Source organism: Rhinopithecus bieti, unplaced genomic scaffold (genome assembly GCF_001698545.2).
Source record: "Rhinopithecus bieti isolate Rb0 unplaced genomic scaffold, ASM169854v2 scaffold_25530, whole genome shotgun sequence".
In the NCBI taxonomy this organism is placed as follows: domain Eukaryota; kingdom Metazoa; phylum Chordata; class Mammalia; order Primates; family Cercopithecidae; genus Rhinopithecus; species Rhinopithecus bieti.
The window spans coordinates 424,373-449,218 of NW_016811646.1; the positions used below are offsets into that span (position 1 = coordinate 424,373).

A 24,846-nucleotide genomic window follows, 5' to 3' on the forward strand; every position below is an offset into this window, starting at 1 on the left:
GAGCGCGGCGGCGGTGGCGGCGGTGAGGGTCGGTGAAGGCGCGCGGCGGCGGCAGACGACGCGGGATGCGGCACGCGGGAGCGCGGAGGGGGCGGTGCCGACGGCCGCCGCTTCGCATGGGCTAGGGGTGGGCTCTGTTCCGGAAAAGGCCGCGTGGGAGGGGATGGGGCCTGGGCGGGGTGAGAGGCGGGGCCGCGAAGGAGGAAGGCGGGGTTTTGGCGAGAGAGAGGCGGGCCGCGCAGGAGAAAGGCGGGAGCTTGGCGGAGAAAGAGGCGGGCCGCGTGGGAGGAAGGCAGGCCTTAGCGGGGAAGAGCAGGAGGAAGGCGGGGCCTTGGGATGAGAGGCGGGACCTCTGCGCGGTGAGAGGCGGGGCCACGCGGGAGGGAGGCAGGGCCACGCTGGTGTCATTGTGAGGGACACAAATGGCGGTCAGTGTGAGTGGCTGCCGACCTGAGGGCTGAAGGGGGAGACCGGAGCTGGGATGGGAGAGGATTCTGGAAAATATCTGATTAGAATTTATCAAGGGAGCCCCGTTTTTATAGATGAGGCTATTCAGACTCCAAGTGGTCAAGTGGTTGACTCAAGCCATTCGGTTGGACCGAATACCAAGTTTTTTACCTCAATTTTTAATTCCCTTCAGGTGCCACTTAAGATCTCTGGTATTGATCATCTTGACCAATATGCATGAGAAAGGACAGTAAGATTATTTAAGCTGAAACAATTTAAAAGGGAAGCATCGACACACTTAAAAATAATGAAAAGCCTTACCACCACTATGGATGAAATTGTGCTGATCTATCCATCCATCACTCTAATCCTAATTTTCTGGCCTCTAATCCTACCTTTCCAAGATCGGTTTAGGTTAAGAAAGCAGTTTAATCCTACCTTTCCAAGATCGGTTTAGGTTAAGAAAGCAGTTAAAGGATAGTATTTAACCAGTAGGTTTTGGTTGATCTGACTAGCTGTATCACATTGTATTACAAGATGGAAGATCTGCACAACTATTCCAAACACTTTGATAAGGTATCAAAATAATACCATAATTGTTATTTAAAATGCATTAATACGCCAATATATTTCACTAGAATGTGGAAAGTCTACATGCATCAGTTAGGTGTGGGTTGTATTTAACAACCACGTATGGTTAGCTATGTTGCTAATATCTATTGCACAGGGTTAGGGTACCCAAGTGGTTTAGGAAGGTTATCCTTCTCTTCCCCAATATGCTGCCCCCGATAAAATAAAAGAAACCAACGCTAAGCTTCATCAGGTTACTTCACACACCACTGACCAACCAACTCACTACTCAGAATTCATACACTTTCCTTTTTTCCAGAGGAAAACTCTACACAGTGTCAGTTAGTTGGTAAATTGGTAATGGATAAGGATTGAGAAGTCTGAGTTTGGGGAATATGAAACCTTCCCCTCTAGAGAACAGAATTGGGATGGTGGGTAGTGGGGATGCAGGGGCAGGGGGGCAAAACAGACAAGGGAAGTTTCCCTCCAACTTAATTTGGAGTATTTTCTCCCTCCAGCTTAATTTGGTTTTGGATACAGCCTCTAGGAATCACTCACTTCTTTTACCTTCTGAAGAAAGAGGAATTTTTGCCTCTAACAACATTGTATAAAGGTAACTATGCTGGATATAAATTTCAATCTAAAGGAACATCTTGACCAGGCATGGTGGCTCCTGCCTGTAATCCTAGCACTTTGGGAAGTTGAGGCGGGAGGATCCCTTCAGCCCAAGAGTTCAAGACCAGCCTGGGAAACATAGCGAGAACTTACCTCTACAAAAAAAAAAAAAAAAAAAAAAAAAAAAAACTAGCCAGGCGTGGTGGTGTGGGCCTGTAGTCCTAGCTACTTAGGAGGCTGAGGTAGGAATACTTGAGCCCAGGAGTTACAGCCTGCAGTGAGCTATGACCACACTACCGCACTACAGCCCTGGGTGACAGAGCAAGACCCTGCTGCTAATAAAGGAACATCTTTTATTAAACAGGTACCCTTTAAATGACCACAGACTTTAGAGATGTTCCATTCCAGAAGAATTCTCAAATAAGGTATCTATATAATTGTGAAAGGGAATTGGAGATGTAAGGATACCTCTATATGGAAACTGTTAACTGAAAATTGTGAAATCAGAAATTACACCAAAACTGCACAATGCACACATCAAAGGCACAAGTTTGTATCTCTACTCAAACTTCCAACTTGTTGATGTAGTTTATAACCTATAATTAACTTGTTCCTGAGACGTGGATGTTTAAAAACAAATTCTGAATACAGCTGTCTTATTTTTATCCAAGACTATTCAACTGCCTAAATAAAATAATGGCCACTTCGTTTTTTTTTTTCCATTTAACCAGATTTGGCCCTAGTCACATACAAGTATTTCAAGTGAACCTCTGACCTGAATTACCTGCATAATTTAGATGACTTCAAGATTTCAAGTTTCCTAATTTAGACTATTTCAAGATAAGTAGCCAATTAAAGACTCAGGAAGGCCGTTCTTAACAAAAAATTTAAGGAAAAAAACCATGAATATTGATCATTCTGCCTAAAGACTTAAAATAATAAAGACATAAAATGTAAGTGAACTAGGAAAGATACAATAAACTTACTATATAAAAGCGCTTACGGCCGGGCGCGGTGGCTCAAGCCTGTAATCCCAGCACTTTGGGAGGCCGAGACGGGCGGATCACGAGGTCAGGAGATCGAGACCATCCTGGCTAACACGGTGAAACCCCGTCTCTACTAAAAAAACACAAAATCTAGCCGGGCGAGGTGGCGGGCGCCTGTAGTCCCAGCTACTCCGGAGGCTGAGGCAGAAGAATGGCGTAAACCCAGGAGGCGGAGCTTGCAGTGAGCTGAGATCCGGCCACTGCACCACTCCAGCCTGGGCGGCAGAGCGAGACTCCGTCTCAAAAAAAAAAAAAAAAAAAAAAGCTTACAAAATCAGTAAAAGACTACAGAAAACCATTAGTCCAGTCAAAAAGGATAAACCAATAACTAATAAAAAAAAAAGTGTTTTTTTTTTTAACCTATTAAATCGACAGATTCTTTCATGCATAGTGAAACTGGTAAGGGGACAAGGAAATGAACCCTCTAACCTCTAGCAAGGTTATGGTGGTGGAGGGAGCAAGCAAAAAGTTTAGAGTTCATAATCTTTAACCTAAGTTGCACTTCTAGGAAACCAAAAGTGTTGTGTAAAAAGACATATGTAACATATATAGATGAGTATTCACTACAAGCATCAATACCAGCAAAAAAAAAAAAAAAGAGGAAAAACTGTAAATACTGATTACATAGCTATGGTACACAGAATACTATGCAGTTAGCAAGTCAACATGTATAACAAACACAAAGAAAAACAATCAGTGTGCAGGCAAAAGACCAGGTGATAAAACAGCATGTGTAATTTCATTAGATGTATGTGTTATAATTATTGTATTTCTATCTGTCCATGTTAGCAGCCACCTACCTCCATGGTCACTGGTACTCAGAATCTTTTATTTCCCTGTTACTAATTTACCCATATGAAGCCCAGTGCCCCCTTACACAATAAGCAGTTTCTCTTTCATGTGGGGAAAAATTCAAATGTTCTGGTATCCCCTCTAACAACTGTCCTATTTTTTTCTTCTTTTACTATTAGTTTTCTAAATGAGTAATCTACACACACTGTTTCTAAAATAAATATGTAATATGGCCCGGCTCAGTGGCTCATGCCTGTAATCCCAGCACTTTGGGTGCTGAGGTGGGCAGATCACCTGAGGTCAGGAGTTCGAGACCAGCCTGACCGACATGGAGAAACCCCAACTCTACTAAAAATTACAAGAAATTAGCCAGGCGTGGTGGCACATGCCTGTAATCCCAGCTACTTGCGAGGCCGAGGCAGGAGAATTGCTTGAACCACTGAGGTGGAGGTTGCGGTGAGCCGAGATCGCGCCTTGCACTCTATCCTGGGCAACAAAAGTGAAACTCCACCTCAGAAATAAAATATAATAAAATAAAAAATTCACAAAGTGCTTTCAACACAGCCATTAATGCATTTGATTCTCATAATCTAAACATTTTAATGACCTCTTTCCTGAAGTGACAGATCAGAGGTTAGTTCTTCCGTGGCTTCATTAGCTGGTGACTCAGAGTAAAGTAAATTTCAGTGAGATGCTTTCCTTTCTACCAGTCTACTCCTACTTTACCATCCACAACCGATGCTCTCGAAGTGCTGAATGCTTTTACAAATAATAGGACCTAATAAATGTCTGAATTTCAGCTTTGCTAAACCAAAAATTCCAACACAAGAGAATAGGCTACATTAAGTGTGCTACATTTTTAGCAATACAAACTTTAAAAGAAATCAGAAATTAACTTATGAATTCTGGTGATATTTTATTTAGAAAAAGATAATCACTGATTTTAAGATCTTAATGTTTCTTTCTTCTAAATGCTACACTAACTAATTAGACATAAGATAGTATCAGATAATAAAAGTATTTACACATTGAATACAAAATAAATATAAAGTAATTGAAAAACAAATCAGGTTTCCATTGACTTATTTTTTTTCCCACTGTCCATCCTCTGTTTCATTTTTCTTTGCCTTTTGTAAATCCGTTTCTTTCTTGCTTTCAAATCAACTTTTGGCTCTGGTTTTACCCACTGTATTTCTATTGGTTTCTCCTCAGCTGGCGTTACAAAAACATCTGCAGTGGGATCATGTGGAAGAAGAGTCTTCGGCTCTTTCTTTCTCAGTTTTTGCACATCTTTCACTTGCTGTTTCTCTCTGTATTTTGCAGCTGTGATGGATCTTATGACACGCCGATGCTAAAATAAAAAAAATAAAAAAAAAAAAAGAAGGTTAGATGCTTTTGAAATAAAATAAACATTTTATATAAGGCAAAACTTTCAGTTATGAACCTTATATCCCTTCAGCCAGTGTCATGAAAAAAAGGAGTAATTTCCAAATCTCTATGCAGCAAAAACCAAATTCAGTTTCACAGGTAATAAAACAGCAATTACTTCACAGAATCATTTTGGTCAAAGGGTTCTGGTACACTGAAGACTACTGAACAACACAACAGCTTACCATGTTTGGTGACTGGTAGTGAGGATTTTCATATAAAGTTGGTCCTCCAAAACTTCCCTGGAAAATCTTTATGAGATTTAAGACAAAACGAGGTCCTATTTCTACAAGAGCAGCATCTTCTTCTATGATCTTTAATAAAAAGGAAACATTTCGTTTTGGTTTGGTTACATTATTCCAAAAAGGTATACTGGCTATAACCTCATTATAAATGTGCCTGAAATAATTGATAATCCATAAAATCAAGGTGGGGGTGAAACTTGGTAAATGCCAAATCATCAGTATTTTCTGAATCTATTAGTACTTATAGGAAGTTGTCATGGAAAAATGTTTTTTCAGTGTGTACTTTTCAAATTGAGTAATCAGATTTTGGTTCACATCTTGCTTCTCACAATGCATATATCCTTGAAAAACTGTGGTTAAATAGGATTTTAAAATAGTAACCACTATTAACAAAATGTATTAAAGCATATTATGGGGGAACTCTTGAAACATAAATCAATCCCTAAATTGTTTATAAATCTAATTCAAGATAGATTAAAAGGATATGTGGTCAAATTTATTTAATAGCTACTGATTATGGAATTAAAAGGTGACTTCTGAACAAAAAATACTTATGTTATCTATTAGTTTAGGCATGTCTGCCCTCAGAGGTTAAGAGGATGTGTTCAACTGACATGCCAGGTATCCAATATAAAATATGCAGAAAAGAGCTCAGTTTATGTCATATGCTGTCTAAAATTTTGTTCTTGTTCTCTTCCACCTCTTCATCTTTCTGCACTTATCCTGCCAAACTCCTGTTTCAAGATTTCTAGAATCACCCCTTCTTTTCTCCTGAATGAGTCACTGTATGACTCATCATCTAACAGTTGCCACTGAATGCCTTCTATAGCAATTACATTTTGCTAGGTCTTAACCCTTGAGGTGGTTTCAAAACTTTTAGAGAGAAACTTATATTGTACTGTATCCTTTACAACACTTTCCACAAATTAGGAACCCAAGTATCTCATGGATTTTCAAGCTATTCCCTTTCTATAAAGTGAAATATATAATGGCTTATTAGGAAATCCATACTCTGTATCAACTAACAGTCATGAATAGAAGTAGGTAGAGATCACTTAAAATATAAGACAGTACATAGTTACTTGCAGCAATCTCTTTAGGGAAAAGGAAGCTATTTAAAACAAAAGGATTGTTTGCATTTTTTGTGTATGCAGACCCTGTATATCCTTATCTAAAAGTTTAATTAAAAATTGACCATGTACAGTGGCTCACACCTGTAATCCCACCTACTCAAGATGCTGAGGAGGGATGATCATTTGAGGCCAGGAGGTTCAAGATCAACCTAGGCAACACTGCGACACTCAATCTCTAACAAAAAAAAATTAGGCCGGGCGCAGTGGCTCACGCCTGGAATCCCAGCACTTTGGGAGGCCAAGGTGGGAGGATCACCTGAGGTTAGGAGTTTGAGACCAGCCTGGTCAACATGGTGAAACCCCATCTCTACTAAAAATACAAAAATTAGCCAGGCGTGATTACGGGTGCCTGTAATCCCAGTTACTCAGGAGGCTGAGGCAGGAGAAGCTTGAACCCGGGAGGTGGAGGTTGCAGTGAGCCGAGATTGTGCCACTGCACTCCAGCCTGGGCAACAAGAGCAAGACTCTGTCTCAATAAATAAATAATAAATAAATAAATAAATAAATAAATAAATAAATTTAATTCAGTTAAAAAGAAGGTATAATTAAAAAAAATCAAGTAAAGCTTACCTGAAAGTTCCGAAACCATATCCTATTATCCAAAATGGTGAAAGTAAACACATGGTCCACGAATGGTTGGCTTTTGGGATGATACCGTGGTGTACTAAAGATCTAGTTTAAAAAGTGTATGTTAGTTCCTTATTCCAAGATATATCATGTATATTTTGGATAGCTAAAAGATATTTACCTGAATTAAGAGTTCTTTTAACAAAGCATAATGTGGTAATTCATCAAAAGCCTATAAAAATAAAGTAAGCATATTATTTAACAGATTGCCTTGTTTAAAACTGTTTGCTCATTTGTTTCTATAACCTCATTATAAATGTGCCTGAAATAATTGATAATCCATAAAATCAAAGTGGGGGTGAAAGTAAACTGAATTACACAACTGTATCTACTAAAAACAGCCATGCCAGATAAGAAAATTAGACCTCGTACACTGAATGAGAAACTTACAGGGTCAAAAGACAAAAGGGGCCGAGAACCTTTCAAACAGTTTCCAGTCATCTTTAGTTCAGCAAGGGTATGAACTAGAAAATTACAACAAAACAAAATAGTTACAATTTTGCACAACTATTTCAAAAGATTATTTTTAATTTCCTCATCTAAAAAATTTTATTGAGTCAACTTACTATTTTGAACAAGGAATTTAGCAGATGGTCCATGAGGTGAATTTGAAAGCCTGAAAGATATGGAGGAAGCTTTTTCAACTGATTAGCGAATGTAGTCAATGCTTACCACCTATTCACCATAAATAATATGCTTATATTCATATATTTAATTTTCTTTAAAGGTATCAAGTTTTGTGAAATCAAAGAAGTTTTATTCATTCTCAACCTCTTAACATGAAAGACTAGGAGTCTATAACATAAAAGTTACAAAGAACAAATCCACTTAAATAAATGAGTTTAACCAATATCTTAATACATTCTCTTACCACATATCGAGATCTTGTTTTTTCTTAGCTTCAAAATAGATGCATTTATTACAGTTCTTCATTTCACAAACCTAAAGGAAGCAAAGTATAGGAAAATGAAGTAGATAATATAAGTGAGAACTAAAGTAATTATATGTGATTAATATCATTTAGATTATCTCAAAAATACCTAACCAGGCTAATAGGCTACAAAGACCGAAACATTTATTTATTCACAGAAGGAACCTTTAAGTTCCTTTTAGGTATTCTACACAAGGTAAACTAGATGCTCTGCCCATATCTTGGATGAAATTATCTATCATATTTTTGGGCCTAGCATCTAAAATGGTCTCATTTCTTATTACTGGAAACTTCCCCCCTCCTCTTTTCTTTTTTTTTTTTTTTTTTGAGATGGAGTTTCGCTCTTGTTGCCCAGGCTGGAGTGCAATGGCACAATCTTGGCTCACCGCAACCTCCACCTCTCAGGTTCAAATGATTCTCCTGCTTCAGCCTCCAGAGTAGCTGGGATTACAGGCATGCACCATCACACCCTGCTAATTTTGTATTTTTAGTAGACATGGGGTTTCTCCATGTTGGTCAGGCTGGTCTTGAACTCCTGACCTCGGGTGATCTGCCTGTCTTGGCCTCCCAAAGTGCTGGGATTACAGGCGTGATCCACCACACCTGGCCAGGAACCTCTTCTGCCCATAGTCCCATGTACAAACTACAAAGACTAAAAATAGATAAGGAATACCACAACTAATCTTATGTTGATCCTTCATAATCAATCTTCTTAGCCAATCTTATGAAAATCCAGTCCTTACAGAACTAAAACATCCTTTTAATGATTATTTTGGTTTTAACTTTTAGCTTTTGATATTAAGATGATAAAACTTAAGTTGTTCTTCATTTATACTATCATTTCTGGTGATTTGGTTCTATAAAGTCATTAAGGGATTGGGTAAAAAGCCTAAGTATATAAAACCTATTTCAAATTAAACTTCAATGTCTTCAAGGCTTACAAAAGTCACACTTAAGAAGATATAAAAACATTACAGGAGTGAAGTCTTGTATTACTGTAGTATTCATAAACCCTAATTAATATAGTACTCATAAACTCCAAACTATTTAAGACTTTAAACCTAACAACTTATGGGTGGATGAGGTTCATGTTTGTAACCCCAGCACTTTGGGAGGCCGAGGTGGGTGAATTGCCTGAGCAACCCAGCAAAGCCCCATCTCTACTAAAAAAACAAAAAATTAGCTGGGCATAGTGGCGTGTGCCTGTAGTCCCAGCTACTTGGGAGGCTGAGGCAGGAGAATTGCTTAAACCCAGGAAGCAGAGGCTGCAGTGAGTTGAGATCATGCCACTTCACTCCAGCCTGGGTAAGAGTGAGTCTTTGTCTCCAAAACCAATTAAACAAATAAACAATCCCTGACAACTTAAAAAAAGAAAAACTTAGATCCAATGCTTTTGTTTCTTATTGGTCTTAGAATAAACACAAAAATGGGAAGTTTGTGCCACTTCTGGGCCTTTGTAGTTGCCATTTTCTCTACCTAGATGGTCTTTTACCATATTTCTCCTTCATTAAATCTCTCCTCAAATATTAAGTTAAACATCATCCCTTTGAACAGGTTTTTCTGGTCTAGTCTCAGCTGTTGAAAACCTATAACCTGCTTCATTTCTCCTATCTTTACTTGAAATTATAAACCTTGTTTATGGCCTGTCTCCATTAGAATGTAAGTTCGGGACATTGCTCTGTTAAACACAGTTTCTGCAACACATAGAATGATGTGGTATTATAGCAGAGGTTCAAAAATTTGTGATCTAAAGAAGGCTAATAGTAAAAAAAGGATCCTAATTCTTCTAAGTTTTGAAAATTTTGCTTTAAAATGTAAATTTATGTTCTGTGCTTCCAGAGGTTAAAAAAATATACGTAAGTGTAGTATACTTTGAAAATGTAACCTATTCCTAGTTTGTAATACCTTAAGAGCAGTTCCACACAAATCACTTTTAATACTGGCAAAACACTTTTTACCATGTGGGTTTTCTACATATATAGATATGTTTAATGGACTTCTTATTTTACTTTATATATGCTGACTGATAATTTTTTGAGTACCTACTATGGATTTAGCATAATACTAGACACTACGGGGTTAAAAAATGGACATAATCCTTCTCCTGAGATTTCAATATGCTTGTTCAGACAAAATAAACAGAAATGACTGAAGCACTAAACTGTAGGAGAAAAATCTGGAAGAGCAGTTATTGAAGAGTTAATAAATCGTGTCTGAATAGTTTTACAAAACAATTTTAAAGTCACTGAATGACTTATTTTGAAATGAGCCACTGTTAACGTTTTAAAATATTTTATTGCAATTACTTTCTAAAATTACCTCGTTAATCACAAATAGCTTATCCTTACGATCCATTTTAGTATCTAGAAAAGAAAAAAAAGACAAAGCAAGTAAATTAAAGGTGATTTCAAAGTTATTTCAATCAAACCACATATGCTATCTAAAAAATAAGTGTTTTTACACTCTTCAGTTTAAAGGAGATTTTATTATTAATTTTCAAAACAAGACCTGAAAACAATCGCTTAAAAAATCTTGACTCTTTGTAAATGTAAAGAAAATAAAATATAGTCTGTAAGAATTAGAAATTATAGCGTAGGCAGTGTTTCTCAGTATTTAGGTATTTTAGGAATCCTTTTCAAAAATGGGAAAATTCTCATAAACCAAAGACTATGTTAAAGGAAACTAGTTTCAATGAAAATATCTTTCACTTGTTAATCATAAATGTCAAAGAAAACTGATTTTATGCCTGTGTAACAAATCTGCACATCATATACTCCTTGAATCTAAAAAAAAATTAAAATTTTAAAATAAAAACACAAAACCAAAAAAAACCCCAAAGCACCTCTCAACATAAGCACAAATATGATGGCGCTGCCACTCCACTGTTCTAAACTTTTTTTTTTTTTTTGAGACAGGGTCTTGCTCCTTGCCCAGGCTGAAGTGTAGTGGCACAATCATGGTTCATGGCAGCCTTGACCTCCTGGGCTCAAGCCATCCTCCTGCTTGAGACTCCCGTGTAGCTGGGACTGCAGGCAAGTGGCCCCACACCTGGCTAATTTACTTTACTTTTTTCATTTTTTTATCTTGTAAAGACGGGGTTTCACCATGTTGCCCAGGATGGTCTGGAACTCCTGGACTCAAGTGTTCCACCCACCTCGGCCTCCCAAAGTGCTGGGATTACAGGCATGAGCTACTATGCCTGGCCATACTGTTCTTGCCTGTAAAATAACTCATTGCATAAAAATAAATAAATAACTTGGCATTTAGAAATAGGCTCTGACTCCAACTTAAAAGGTGCTTCAAATTTTATCCCAGCTACATTTTCAAAAAAAAGTTAAAAAAAAAAAAAAAAGCCCAAAAGCAACACATGGCAGTCCTTAGCACTTAGGACAAACCATCCCACCTATCTCAGGACCTTTAGGAACATTACAGTAAAGGCATTCCTGGACTTTCAAAAAATGTTTCAATAATATTAGGACATGTGTTTTAAAAAGTAAAGAAACTACCTAATGAAGTCTAAAGAATTTCTTACAAAATGTTAACTAGAAAAATTGTGGCACTTGAAAAGATAAAAGGTATTGTGCTTTTTTCGTGAAAACACTGAACAAATGAAGAATATATAAAATAAGTGAAAACATAAAAATAGCTAAGTTTATAGACAGAAATTTCTAAAGTATATGATACAAAGGCACCTGCTTTAGAATGAGGCATCAACATTCTCAAGTCCTGCATTAAATGTCTTGTCCTGAAATTTATTCCTCTGGAAGAAAAGATGAGAATCCGTTCCTTATTTTTCCACTTGCCCTAAAGAAAAAGAAAATGTTAAAAAGATTTTAAAATCTCATACTGAACTGACCTTGTTTTGTGACAGGGTCTCACACTGTTGTCAAGACTGAAATGCAGTGATGCATGCTCACAGCTCAATGCAATTTCAAGTTCCTGGGCTCAAGTGATCCTCCCACCTCAGCATCTGCAGTAGCTGGGTACTACAGGCATGTGCCACCATGCCCAGTTAGTATTTTTTTTTTTTTTGTAGAGACAGGAGTCTCCCTATATTGCCCAGGCTGGTCTCCAACACCTGGGCTCAAGTGGCTTGGCCTCCCAAAGTGCTGGGATTATAGGTGAGAACCACTGCACCTGGCCCTGTTTGTTTTTTAAGAGCTTCCAGGTAGCAAGTCAAATCATCCTGACTCCTTTAATTTCATCTCTCACCAACATTCACTGACCACATCTGCCACCCAGAAATGCCCTCCTTGGTTTCTTGTTTTTCATCTTCAATCTCTCCAATTCCTCCTCCCAACCCTGAAAGTTCTTTCTTAGCCCTCTTTTATTTCTGTGCTCTCCATGACAGAGGTCTCATAATAATTTCCCACAATTCTTAATCCTTTCTTATTCACATTGCACTTTAAATTAGAGTCTTATATTAACTGCAAAACTCCTAAATGGCTAACCTTCTCAGACATGAAGAACACCTCCAATGGATATGGTTGACTAGCTTTTTCAAGTTTACTCTTTTTTTTTTTGAGATGGAGTCTCACTCTGTCACTCAGGCTGGAGGGCAGTGGCGCAATCTCCACCTCCCGGGTTCAAGCGATTCTCCTGCCTCAGCCTCCTGAGTAGCTGGGATTATGGGTGCCCGCCACTGCACCTGGCTAATTTTTTTTTGTAGTTTTACTAGAGACGGGGTTTCACCATCTTGGCCAGGCTGGTCTTGAACTCCTGACCTAGTGATCCACCCTCCTCGGCCTCCCAAAGTGCTGGCATTACAGGCCTGAGCCACCGCGCCCGGCCATTTTTAAAGTAATACTTCAGTCACATCCTTACTTCCCAGAGTTTTCTAAACAAAGTTCAAATGACATAGTTTCGACACTGAATTGTAAAATATATTTTCATTTTTACATCATTATTGCCCCAAATGAAGCCTAATGCAATCCAATCTGGCTCTATTTTTTACATTTTTCAGCATTTCCCTACCTCAAAGTCTTTTATCAGTTTTTTTTCCTCCCTTGGAGTGTTCCCTCTCATTTCTGAATGTCAAAATTCTACACTTCTTCTGATATGCAGCTTAAAGACTAAATCCTTCGTGATTCTTTAGCTTATTATACTAGGGTAAAAGTAATCTCTATCTCTTGCATTTCCATAGAATTTATCAAAGTATGGCTCAGATTACGGATACTATCTAGCTCCTTAAGGGAAGAGAACACTAACATTTATTAGAAGTGTACAGGTCCAGGTTATTTTTCATAAAAAGTAAATATTCTCTCCCCCCTCCCCCGCCCCAATCTGCAGGTCAGAAAAGAGCGCAGAAAAGAGCGGGGCTAGAATTTACACTTATCTTTTATTCCTCAGAGCTCACACTCCTTTCCTAGAGCTTGCCATCACACCACACAGGGTCATTGACTTAACACCTACTCCGTGCTAGAGTAGTCTGCTAAGTGCGGAGGACGCAGAAATTAATGTCAAAGACAATCCTTGCCTTCACAGTATTCTGTCTAGCTTAGGACGAGTTCTCAGTTGAATGAAAGCTAGCTAATTCCAACAACTTATGTGCCCTTCTTTTGAATAAAAACCATCAACTTATTTGAATTCTTAAGTTTCCTCCTAAACTCCAACATTTCAGGAGGAAGGGGTCACATGCTAGTCACCTTTGCAATCTCAAACCCAAACGATGCCTAACTTGGTAAAATGCATGGCACATTCAATGTCTGTTGAATACAGGTAAAGCTCATAGTACCTAGCCTATTTTTCATTATCCCTTGAGTTAAAAACTGGTTAACAAGTCAGAGTCACAGTCCCAAGGGCAACAACTTTTTAAAGGCTCACCTAACAAACTGTAGGATCCCTGACTGAGAGTGGCTGACTATGGCAGCATATGGGCATACTAATCACTGGAAGAAATACTCAATAGCGAGAAATAGTCAAGGAAAAGCCCTACTTTTCAAAAATATTTAAACAAACAAACAAACAAACAAAAAAACAACTACGAAGACAAAACAATAGATCTGAGCACCCTGTAAGTCGCTTCCCCGTGGGCCGGGTAAAGATTTTAAAACCCGCCGCCTCCAGGAGGGCGGACACGTGCACAAAGATTAGCTGAAAACTCGGTGCCCAGTCTGGCCGGGAGAATTGCTAAAACCGACCTACCGTTAACACCCGGGCTACTCTGAAATTAGCAGAGCTGTAGTCAAGTAAGTAACCCAAGAAGAAGCGCACAGAGCCGCTGCCGCCGGTGTAGCCCGGGGGCATACCCTTCTACCTTGCAAACGGGGCCTGGGATCCGGTCCCTCTCTTCTTCCTCCACCTCCTCTGCTGTGGTGTGCCGCTTAGCCGGCGGCGTGGCATCTTTTTCGTTTCTTTTTGGCTTCTTCGCCTGAACTGCCAAGCCTCCACGCCGTTTCCTCTTGGTTGCCGCCATCTTGCCTTACCGCCTGCGCTCTTGGCCTGTTTTCCGGCGTTGCCGCTCGCTCCTCTTTCCGATCTCTATGGTTCGATGGCTCTAAGCGCTCAGCTACGCGGTTGTCCTCCAGGTCTGCGGTGTCTTCTTCCGGTCTCGGTGGCGCTGCACGCGCGGCTCTCTAGGCCTCCTTCAGCTCGGTGGTGACGGTGGCCGAGGTGGAGAGCAGGTCTGAAGAGTGGCGGGACCCACTCCACTTCCTACGCGATTTCTCGGAGCTGTCTAGCTCCTCCTCAGGGACTTTCCTGGGAAGGTCTCTAGGGCGTCCAGACCCCACCGCAAAGGTAGGGTGTCCGCACTCGGGGACCCCGAGACTAATAAGCGATGCTGTCCCGCGGGCTGGCTGGTGAATGGGCTTGTCTGGGGACTCTTGGGGGATCTTCCGGACACTCTGGGCCCGCCCCCCCATCGCCTGTTCTGTTGGAAGCCAGGCTGGTGGCGCGGGCGGCACAAAAGCGACTCCGTGCGTATTCGTAGTTCCTGTTTGGCCGAGAGAAGCTGGCCCCAAGCGGATATACCGTGTCAGTTGCGTGTCTTCATTCTTCACAACTTTTCACGTTCTTGTCCTCGTACGGAGACGAGGAAATCGTAACTTAATTTTCTCCCAAAATTACAAAGACAGTTAAGTGACACAGGTGGGGTTCGGCCTGGTCAGCTGAGTTCAGTCGCCCAGCCCCCGTCCGCCTCTCAGCGCAGGTGGAGCTCGCCAGACCTCGCCTGCACTGATGTGAGTTTTATTGTCCAGTCCCTTCAGGTGTTTCGCGATCCGCCGAGCAGGTGGTAGCCCCAGGAGCATTTCCTTCCGGGCCGAATGCGCAGTGGACGATGCCCCTTCTGACCCAGCAGATCCAAGATGAGGATGATCAGTACAGCCTTGTGGCCAGCCTTGACAACGTTAGGAATCTCTCCACTATTTTAAAAGCTATTCATTTCCGAGAGCATGCCACGTGTTTCGCAACTAAAAATGGTATCAAAGTAACAGTGGAAAATGCAAAGTGTGTGCAAGCAAATGCTTTTATTCAGGTATGGAAGTAGGCGCCTTTAAGCCTGTGCCATAGATACTCTAAATGCAATTTAATGAAATCCGAAGGTTTTAGTAGACATAATAAATAACTTAATACTCATAATTTAATAATCAATAGTCATAATAAATAACTTAATAGATAACTTGATAGTCCTAAGTTAGAGAACAAAACGTCATTACTTGAATTTTTTCTCTCCCGGTAACAAGTTCTTTTCTCATCTTGTTTTACAGAGATAATGGTTAGTAATGACTGAAGTTTATTAAACTAGACTATCGGCTAGGCTACAGTCTTCTTAGTGTTTAACTTATTTAATTTTAACAATAGTCCTGTAAGGTAGGTTCTGTTGTTATTCCCGTTTTATATATGTGGAAACGAGGCACAATTTTAAGTGATGTGCCAGCAGTCCCACAGCTGGTAAGTGGCTGAATTGGGATAAGAACCCTGAACATTTGTTTCCAGAATATCTGCTCTTTTTACCACTGCGATACTACCACCTTGCTGTTACTAAAGAGTGTTTTTTCCCTTTACTGGTTGTAATAGAATTTTTGTTCTTCCAAAGTAATATTTGTATGGTTCAGACAGGATTGCAAATTCAACTAAGCATTTTTTTTTAACACGTAAGTGCACAGCATGACCTCAGGGATAGAGAGGTAAATAAGACATGGTTCTCGTCCTCATGCGGGGGCATGGTATAGTGGCTCACACCTGTATTGCCAGCTGCTCAGGAGACTGAGGCTGAGGCACGAAGATCGCTTGAACTCAGGCATTAAAGACCAGCCTGAGTAACAATAGTGAGACCTCCGTATCAATAAAAAATAATAATAAAAGTTGTAACTAATATTGCTCATGCATGATCAAGTCATTCGTCTCTTTTCCAAGTGACCTTAGCAGTAGTGATAGGCACAAAAACGAGACAAGGGAGAGTCACAGAGGGATAGTTTTAGATCCAGGAACGGATATAAGGATGCTTCAAAGGATGTCTCTAAGATGTTTTGATTGCTAATCAGAAGTTATTCTCATGGGATTAGCACAGTATTGTATTTTTTAAACATATAAAGTGAAATCTAGGACCTTATGTATTAGTTTTCATTCTTTTAAATAACAATTTTCATTTTTACTTTTTCCATAGGCTGGAATATTTCAGGAGTTTAAAGTTCAGGAAGAGTCTGTTACTTTTCGAATTAATTTAACTGTCCTTTTAGACTGTTTATCTATTTTTGGATCAAGTCCTATGCCAGGTAAACTATTATCAGTATAAAGACATAAAAGTGTTATACACAGTGGTCAGAAAAATACAGGAAGTTATTTGGAATATAAACATTTGTTCAGAAAGCTAATGCCAATTCATTTTTCGGTGGCCACAGTCATGGGTTCTAACATTTCACAATGTTAATTGCAAGTGTGTTTATAGTTCTTTCATATTTGTAAAAGTATTTACATTCATCTTTTTTTAATTTACCAGGCTTTGAGGGATTTTAAATTTGAACTGGCCAAAAGAATGCTTTGGACATGTCTTTAATATCTTCAACATTGTGAAATGTTTTAATTGCTTCTTTTCCCTAACTTGTCCAGAATTACTCAGCTAGTTAGTGGCAGAGAAAAACGAAAGCCAGTTCTCCTGACTCCTAGTTTACTGTGTTCAAAATTTGTTTCTTTTAAGCCATATTTTATAAGTTATGTCTATTTTGATAAATGACTTTTTGGTGTTTTTGAGACCGAGTTTCTCTCTTGTTGCCCAAGCTGGAGTACAATGGTACAATCTTGGCTCAATGCAACCTCTGCCTCCCAGGTTCAAGCACTTCTCCTGCCTCAGCCTCCCAAGTAGCTGGGATTACAGGCACGTGCCACCATGCCCGGCTACTTTTTTGTATTTTTAATAGAGACGAGGTTTCACCATGTTAGCCAGGCTGGTCTCAAACTCCAGACCTCAGGTGATCTGCCCACCTCAGACTCCTGAAGTGCTGAGATTACAGGCATGAGCCACCGTGCCCAGCTGCCAAATGATTTTCTTTAAAATGCGTATTTTTTTATTTGTTAAGGGAATTATTTTTAAGAATGGTGAAATTCAATTGCTGTAGGTATAAAACTATAAGGAATCCCCAGAATTTTTTTCATAGGAAAGCAACCTGGAAATTAGCTAGGAAAAATTCATTATAGTTCTCCAGAAAAATGTATTTTAACTTTCCACAGACAATTCCACTGTTTAAGTATACATTTTCTAATAACAGTGTTCTCCAGCTGGTTTTTCACAAAAGCATTTGTCATATTCCATTCCTCACTGTGGCTCTCAATCCAGTAAGGGAAGGAGTTTGAATATCCTGTCATATTCCTCCTTGCCTCTAGTGGTTTGCAGTGTTAAAATTTACACCACCATTAGCAACCTTCTTTTTCTCTCAATTTGATTTTAAAATTTGAGGAAATATAAATATCTCCCAGTTGGAAAAGTTGGAAGGATCCTTTTCATAGTGAGTACACTGATGTTACAGTACAGATGATAGCAGTCCACTGTTACACACGTTGAACCTTCAAGGAATAGTATACCCTGTTCTGCAGCAATTTAGTTACTTCCTGTGTTGATCCATATAGATTCTCTATCCTGAAGTTGTGTGGATGTAAAATCAACAAGCTACTTCTGAGGTGTTTATGACAACCTGACAATGATTCCAAAGAATTTTGTTACATTTTATTCTGGTTCCCAATTTTTTTGTATTTTTGAAATTATCTACATACAACTGTCATCAGGGAAGATGTAATCCCCTTTTATGAGGAAATACATGTATGTGAGAAATTGGACGGAATAAATTATTCTTGAGAAATTTTATGTATCATTTCGAGGAGAAGCTGAACCCAGTGCTGTAAAGCTAACGCCAAGTATGACTTCTTTCCATTGCAGGGACTTTAACTGCACTTCGGATGTGTTACCAAGGTTATGGTTACCCTTTGATGCTGTTTCTGGAAGAAGGAGGAGTGGTAACAGTCTGCAAAATCAATACGCAAGAACCTGAGGAGACCTTGGATTTTGATTTCTGCAGCACCAATGTTATTAATAAAATTATTCTGCAGTCAGAGGGGCTCCGTGAAGCATTTTCTGAATTGGATATGACGAGTGAAGTCCTACAGATTACCATGTCTCCTGACAAGCCTTATTTCAGGTACTTGAGAGCAGTGCAGTTGTAGTTAATGTGGTGTGTACTCCCATCTTCCCACTTAGACATTTGCTTAGGGTGCAAAATTTTTATTATCCACATTTTTAGAGTTTTCACAACTTTAGACAGCTTGTACTGTTACCTCATAATTTTATGGTTCAAGAAACTTAAGACCCAGGAAGATTCACTCACTATTTCATATTTAGGTGGTGGTGGCATCTAGATGAGAAGCCCAGTCCCCTAATTTATAAATGAGTAGTATTTTCATTGTACTACTACTTACTGTCATAGATCAGGTTACATCATGAGGAAAACTGGGTTTAAGTGTTTGAAAGGGTGTTTGTATTATGGTATCTTTTTCAAGTTAGTTCAGGTTGCAGAAGAAGATGTTTTCTACACATGGTTTATTCAGTCACCAAGTATCTGTTGATCACCTACCATGTGCTTATTCATCTTATTAAGCATTATGGGAAGAACAGCTTAAAACCAAGGTGAAGCCAACATATGTGAAACAGCAAACCATAAAGTACCAATATAGCACACAGAGATACCTGGGAAACGCTTATATAAGGATTTAAAGATGATTGCTCAAAGCTGGCTTCCCAAGAGAGGGCAGTTTTCAGCAGGAATACCGTGTCAAAAAAGCTGCTCCTGATACTTTAACACAAATGTCTTTTCAGGGTTAGACTCCGTTTAGAGATTCTAGCAATTTAGAGAGAGGATCTAAATATTCTCTTTTCAGAGTATTTCAGGATTTAAATACTCTTTTTGAAATATTTCAGAATGTTAAATAAAGGCACTAAATACATATGGAATAAAAGGAATAAGGTATTCTTTTTGTAACTACTTTAGAAGAATTACAGGCCCGGCTGTAAAAGTGCAGTGGCTCACACCTGTAATCCCAGCACTTTGGGAGGCTGAACTGGGCGGATCATTTGAGGTCAGGAGTTCAAGACCAGCCTGGCCAGCATGGTGAAACCCTGTCTCTACTAAAAGTAGAAAAATTAGTTGGGCGTGGTGGCGTGTGCCTATAATCCCAGCTACTCGGGAGGCTGAGATGGGAGAGTCACTTGAACCCAGGAGGCGGATGTTGCAGTGAGCTGAGATTTCACCACTGCACTCCAGCCTGGGTGACAGAGTGAGACTCCGTCTCAAAAAAAGAAAAAGAATTACAGGCCCTTCTCATGACTTTGGGGAGTTAAGAATTTGGCTCAGGGTCCGACAAAAGTGTTAACCAAAATGGAAATTGGAAACCCTACTTTAGCAGTGGAATGAAGTAAAGAATTTCAGGTACCTAAACAGTATTTCAGAGGATCTCCTCAGTGATCTCTCTCTCTCTAGATGGACCATGGTATCTTTCATCTCCAGGATGGGAAACAATTTGGTGGTAGGGAGGTAGGAGTGGAAATTTTTTCCTGGATATGTTCAATTTGATGGTAGGGAGGTAGGAGTTGAAATTTTTTCCTGGATGTGTTAAATTTTAAGTACCTGTGACACTAAGGAGTAGCTGGATGCATAGTTATGGTGCTCAGGAGATGCATTTAGACTGGAAATTTAGATTTGGGAACCATCATCATGGCTGGGCATGGATGAGACGGGTCAGAGAGAGAGATTATATTAGAAGAAAGAAAAGATGGACCCCAGGAAAACCAACACCTGGAAGATGCGGGGCAGAAATGGAGCTTAGGGAAAACCAACCTGGATCTTATCACCATGCTCATATAATAGTTAGCAATGTGCTAACCCTGCAGCAAATGCTTCAGAAGTTCTTGCAGATTAAATCAGCATATTAACACTTACAAATTGTCTACAAATAATTTCTGGTATTACCAAGTGAGGAAAACCATGAAATAGCCTTAAGAGCAGTCTAAGATACAGAAAAGCTGTAATTCCTCGGTGTAGGATTGGGAACAGACCTAAGGGTTGCAGTTGACTTAGATCAAGGTCTTCCATCAGTCCTCAATTCTCTCTCCTGTTGTATATTTCTGACTTAAGGGTGAGGAAAAGTCATTTTCAGAGTAGGATTAGGGTAATGAAATTAAAGTGTCCCCTACCCTTTTCCTTTTACAATTGATTTTCTTCAAAGCCGTTGATTAGTTGCCCTGAACTCCCGGAACTCTAGTGGGAGCTTTATTATGGTACTTGTTATCGTGTGTTGTAAGCATTTGTGTACATGTCTGTTTCCTCCACTAGTATGAATTTCTTAAGGAAGTGTTTTCTTTATTTGGATCCTAATGTGGTTTATTTTTGGACCAATGAATAAATGAGGTAATCATTTTCTATAGGTTATCTACTTTTGGAAATGCAGGAAGTTCCCACCTTGACTATCCCAAAGATTCTGATTTGATGGAAGCATTTCATTGTAATCAGACCCAAGTCAACAGGTCAGTTCTTAATATAGAGTTTCCCATTGGTGATAAAGAGGAAGTTAAATACCAGATTTCTGTTAAATAAAAACGCTTTCAATCTGTTAATTAAAATGCACAGCATTTTATAAAAATAAACAGTACAGTGCTGGACTTACTAGGGGATGTAGGGTTCTAACAGTGGATGAATTTTGAAAACATCAAGAGAAAATATTAGCAAATTGGATAAGTACCTGATTTTATTCTTAGTTTTGCTACTTTTTGTCATTGGGAGTTCTGAGCAGTGTTCACTGTGTTGATATAACAGCTTTTTATTTTGTCTTCTACAGATACAAGATTTCTTTACTGAAACCCTCTACAAAGGCATTAGTCCTATCTTGTAAGGTATCTATTCGGACAGATAACAGAGGCTTCCTTTCATTACAGTATATGATTAGAAATGAAGACGGACAAATATGTTTTGTGGAATATTACTGCTGCCCTGATGAAGAAGTTCCTGAATCTTGAGTCTTGAGTATGACAATTCACTGGTATTTATGTGTATATTTATGACAGATGAAGTTCTTATTCTGAGTACAGTACTCTTTATAATTTCATACTGGATTTTCTATAGAGAGGAAGCACGATGGGGAAGATAGGAGCAAGGTCGTGTACCTAATAGTTACTGTGTTTTCTAAATACATTTTGTAGAGGGCATGTAAATAAATGTTTTCATGTAGTCATAGATTATTCAGGACTGTCCTTTAGTTCTGTCTTTTGAACTTACAGTTATGTGAGCCAAGGTAACATTTCAAGAGTCTAAAGGCTTAAAGTTTGATGCAGCTACCTGAAATGTTCTTTCATTTATTTACTGTTAGAAAAAGCAAAGGCATATGAGCATTGCTTATTAGTTTGAATTCTAGAGACTAGATCATAAAGTAGTGGTTCTCAAAGTGTTGTGCCCACACCAACATCAGAACGGCCTGCAAACTTGTAGCAAACTCTGGGGAGGAGGCCAGCATTCTGTATTTTAACAAGCTTCCCTCAGGAGATTCTGATGCATGCTAAATTTTGGGAACCACTGGTTTAAAGGAAACTCTTTTTCTTTAATAGGATTTAATTGTATTGAGATAATTGCTTTTACATGTGATTTCCTTGTAAATGTTCTGAAGTTGAGGCATCACCAAACAAGTCTGAACAATTCTTTATGTGATTTATTTTTAAAGTAGACCTTTTAAAGAGATCTGTGAATGGGATATAAAGCAATTTTCAGTGTTACAGGTTTTCTTCTTCTTCTCAAAACTGTTCACTGTAGTTAAGTAATGGCAGTCAGTACTTATTACTTTCCATTTGCCTATGAGTTTCTTGACAAATCAAGGTGTAGAAAACCAGTTATTAAGTGATTTTGTACTTTCCTGGTAGTTGTCACTAAAATAATTTTTGTGGCATATAAATATATTTAATAAAATAAAATACTAAAATTACCTGACTTACTCTCTAATAGAAAAAATTACATGAGTACAGTGAAGCTTCTGTCTTTGTTACCGTACCAGGTAACAACAGCTCAGTGTCCGTTCGTGGACAGGCACTATTGGCCTTTTGAGTGAGACGGTTCTTTAGGATAAAAAACTGTCATCCCATTGCAGGATTCATTTAGCCTTTCCGGCCCTTACCCCAGAAGTGCTGGGATTACAGGTGTGAGCCACCACGCCAGGCCTAAAATAATAGTTTTAAATGTGCAAAAATATCCATCCTTACTGAGCTGATTTATATTTGTTTTAAATTCTTTTTAGATTCAACTTTTAAAAAATACATTAGGCCAGGCGTGGTGGCTCACACCTGCAATCCCAGCCTTTTGGGAGGCCAAGGCGGGTGGATTGCTTGAGCTCAGGAGTTCAAAGATTAGCCTAGGCAACATAGTGAAACCCTGTCTCTACAAAAAATACAATAATTAGCAGGGCCCTTCTGGCCCTTACCCCACTGATGCTAGTCGTTGTGACCACCACCTCCCCCAAATAAAAGTGTACTAAAGTATTAATTGTTGAGAACCATTCAGTGATACTCACCAAAACTGGAGGATATATTGGAATGCCCTACCTTAATATAGGTCACATAGCTTTAGAGAAAATTGGTTTGGAGAGTATTACAGCAAAGTGTGCTGCAAGGAGGCCACTCCAGCACAGTGGCAGGCACTGCTTCCCAGGCATATGGACAATTCTGGGAGGTGGCCAGGGTCCGTACCTGATAAATAAGTCTCTCAATCTCAGCATGCCTAGTGGCTACAAAAGAAGTTGGAATTTTTTAAAGTGTATGTGTTCAAGAAGGAAAGATATGAATTTACTAAATGTTGTCAGAATATTTTTTGTTTAAACACCAAGAACAGAACAAACCTAAAAGATACAGAAATATCTAATCGGTCAACATTCTAAAGACTGTTAAATGTGAAGTAGCATAGTTATTTTTTGTCTTTTGTTACTAGTGCGAACAAAGAACAGTGCCTAATATATAATGGGCATTTAGGAACTTTGTTAGATGAAAGAATCTCCAATTTCAGATTTTCTTCTAGCATCTTATTAGTCACTGTTTAATTCTGATGATTTAGCTCTAAATTTATTTTGATCTAAGGTATTTTATTTTTATTTTTGGAGACGAGATCTTGCTCTGTTGCCCAGGCTGGAGTACAGTTGTAGGATCACAGTTCACTGCAGCCTCGATCTCCTAGGCTCAAGCAATCCTCCCATCTCAGCCTCCCAAATAGTTAAGACTATAGGTGCATGCCACCATGCCCTGCTAATTTTTGTATTTTTTGTAGAGACTGGGTTTCACTATGTTGCCTAGGCTAATCTTTGAGCTCCTGAGCTCAAGCAATCCACCTGCCTTGGCCTCCCAAAAGGCTGGGATTGCAGGTGTGAGCCACCACACCTGGCCTAATGTATTTTTTAAAAGTTGAATCTAAAAAGAATTTAAAACAAATATAAATCAGCTCAGTAAGGATGGATATTTTTGCACATTTAAAACTATTATTTTAGGCCTGGCGTGGTGGCTCACACCTGTAATCCCAGCACTTTGGGAAGCCGTGGCGGGTGGATCATCTGAGATCAGGAGTTCAAGATCAGCCTAGCCAACATGGTGAAAACCCCGTCTCTACTAAAATACAAAATTAGCTGGGCGTGGTGGTGGGTGTCTGTAATTCCAGCTACTCGAGAGGCTGAGGCAAGAGAATCACTTGAACCTGGGAGGCGGGGGTTGCATTGAGCCGAGATTGCGCCCTTGCACTCCAGCTTGGGTGACAGAGCAAGACGCCATCTCAAAAACAATAAAAAATTAAAATAAAAATTATTGTTTTACTGCATGTCTTCAGCTATTTAGAATTCAGAGACTAAGAATTGTTTCTAAGTCACCCTAACATCAAGGTACTTATTTTATAAAGCATTTCCTCCTTATGTGTGTTCTATTTGACCTAGGCATTTTTACTTTCATAAAAGTTTAACTTTATTTCCTAGGGAAAACCACTAGGGGGAGTGCTCCCTCAGGCAGAGCAGGCGACACTTTGGTGCCACTACAAATTGATGTGTAGCATGTAGAAGAATACAGTCTTATATATGACTTTTATTTTATTTTATTTTTTTTTTTTTTGAGACGGAGTCTCGCTCTGCCGCCCAGGCTGGAGTGCTGTGGCCAGATCTCAGCTCACTGCAAGCTCCGCCTCCCGGGTTCACGCCATTCTCCTGCCTCAGCCTCCCGAGTAGCTGGGACTACAGGCGCCCGCCACCTTGCCCGGCTAATTTTTTTGTATTTTTTAGTAGAGACGGGGTTTCACCGTGTTAGCCAGGATGGTCTCGATCTCCTGACCTCGTGATCCGCCCGTCTCGGCCTCCCAAAGTGCTGGGATTACAGGCTTGAGCCACCGCGCCCGGCCATATATGACTTTTAGTTCTGTCTTTTTGAAGTTTATCTCTCTTTCTAGTAAAATTGTGCTTACTGTGAATGGATAAGTCATCTTTTTTTTTTTCATTTTTCATTTGTTGATTTCCCATTTCAT

At 39.3% G+C, this 24,846-nt stretch overlaps 2 protein-coding genes across 7 annotated transcripts in view; one reads left to right on the plus strand and one right to left on the minus strand.

The window, feature by feature from the left end:
* Positions 1-22,273, plus strand: part of RAD1 (RAD1 checkpoint DNA exonuclease) — a 23,236-nt gene extending 963 nt beyond the window's left edge. The window contains exons 1-6 of one of the 6 annotated variants that reach the window (XM_017894494.1): positions 1,607-1,630; positions 15,034-15,311; positions 16,443-16,551; positions 18,207-18,465; positions 20,745-20,843; positions 21,155-22,273. In XM_017894494.1, the coding sequence (XP_017749983.1) occupies positions 15,114-15,311; positions 16,443-16,551; positions 18,207-18,465; positions 20,745-20,843; positions 21,155-21,332 (843 nt within the window). In that variant the 5' untranslated portion in view covers positions 1,607-1,630; positions 15,034-15,113 and the 3' untranslated portion in view covers positions 21,333-22,273. The other 5 variants (XM_017894488.1, XM_017894490.1, XM_017894492.1 and 2 more) reach the window with 5 other exon arrangements.
* Positions 4,362-14,609, minus strand: BRIX1 (biogenesis of ribosomes BRX1). The gene is made up of 10 exons (XM_017894487.1): positions 14,091-14,609; positions 11,527-11,638; positions 10,154-10,197; positions 7,775-7,845; positions 7,470-7,519; positions 7,294-7,367; positions 7,025-7,075; positions 6,847-6,948; positions 5,084-5,212; positions 4,362-4,821 (listed from the first exon to the last, which is right to left on the minus strand). Exons 1-10 carry the CDS (start codon positions 14,247-14,249, stop codon positions 4,537-4,539), a joined length of 1,077 nt encoding a protein of 358 aa, XP_017749976.1. The 5' UTR covers positions 14,250-14,609; the 3' UTR covers positions 4,362-4,536.
* Positions 22,274-24,846: the final 2,573 nt, after the last annotated feature.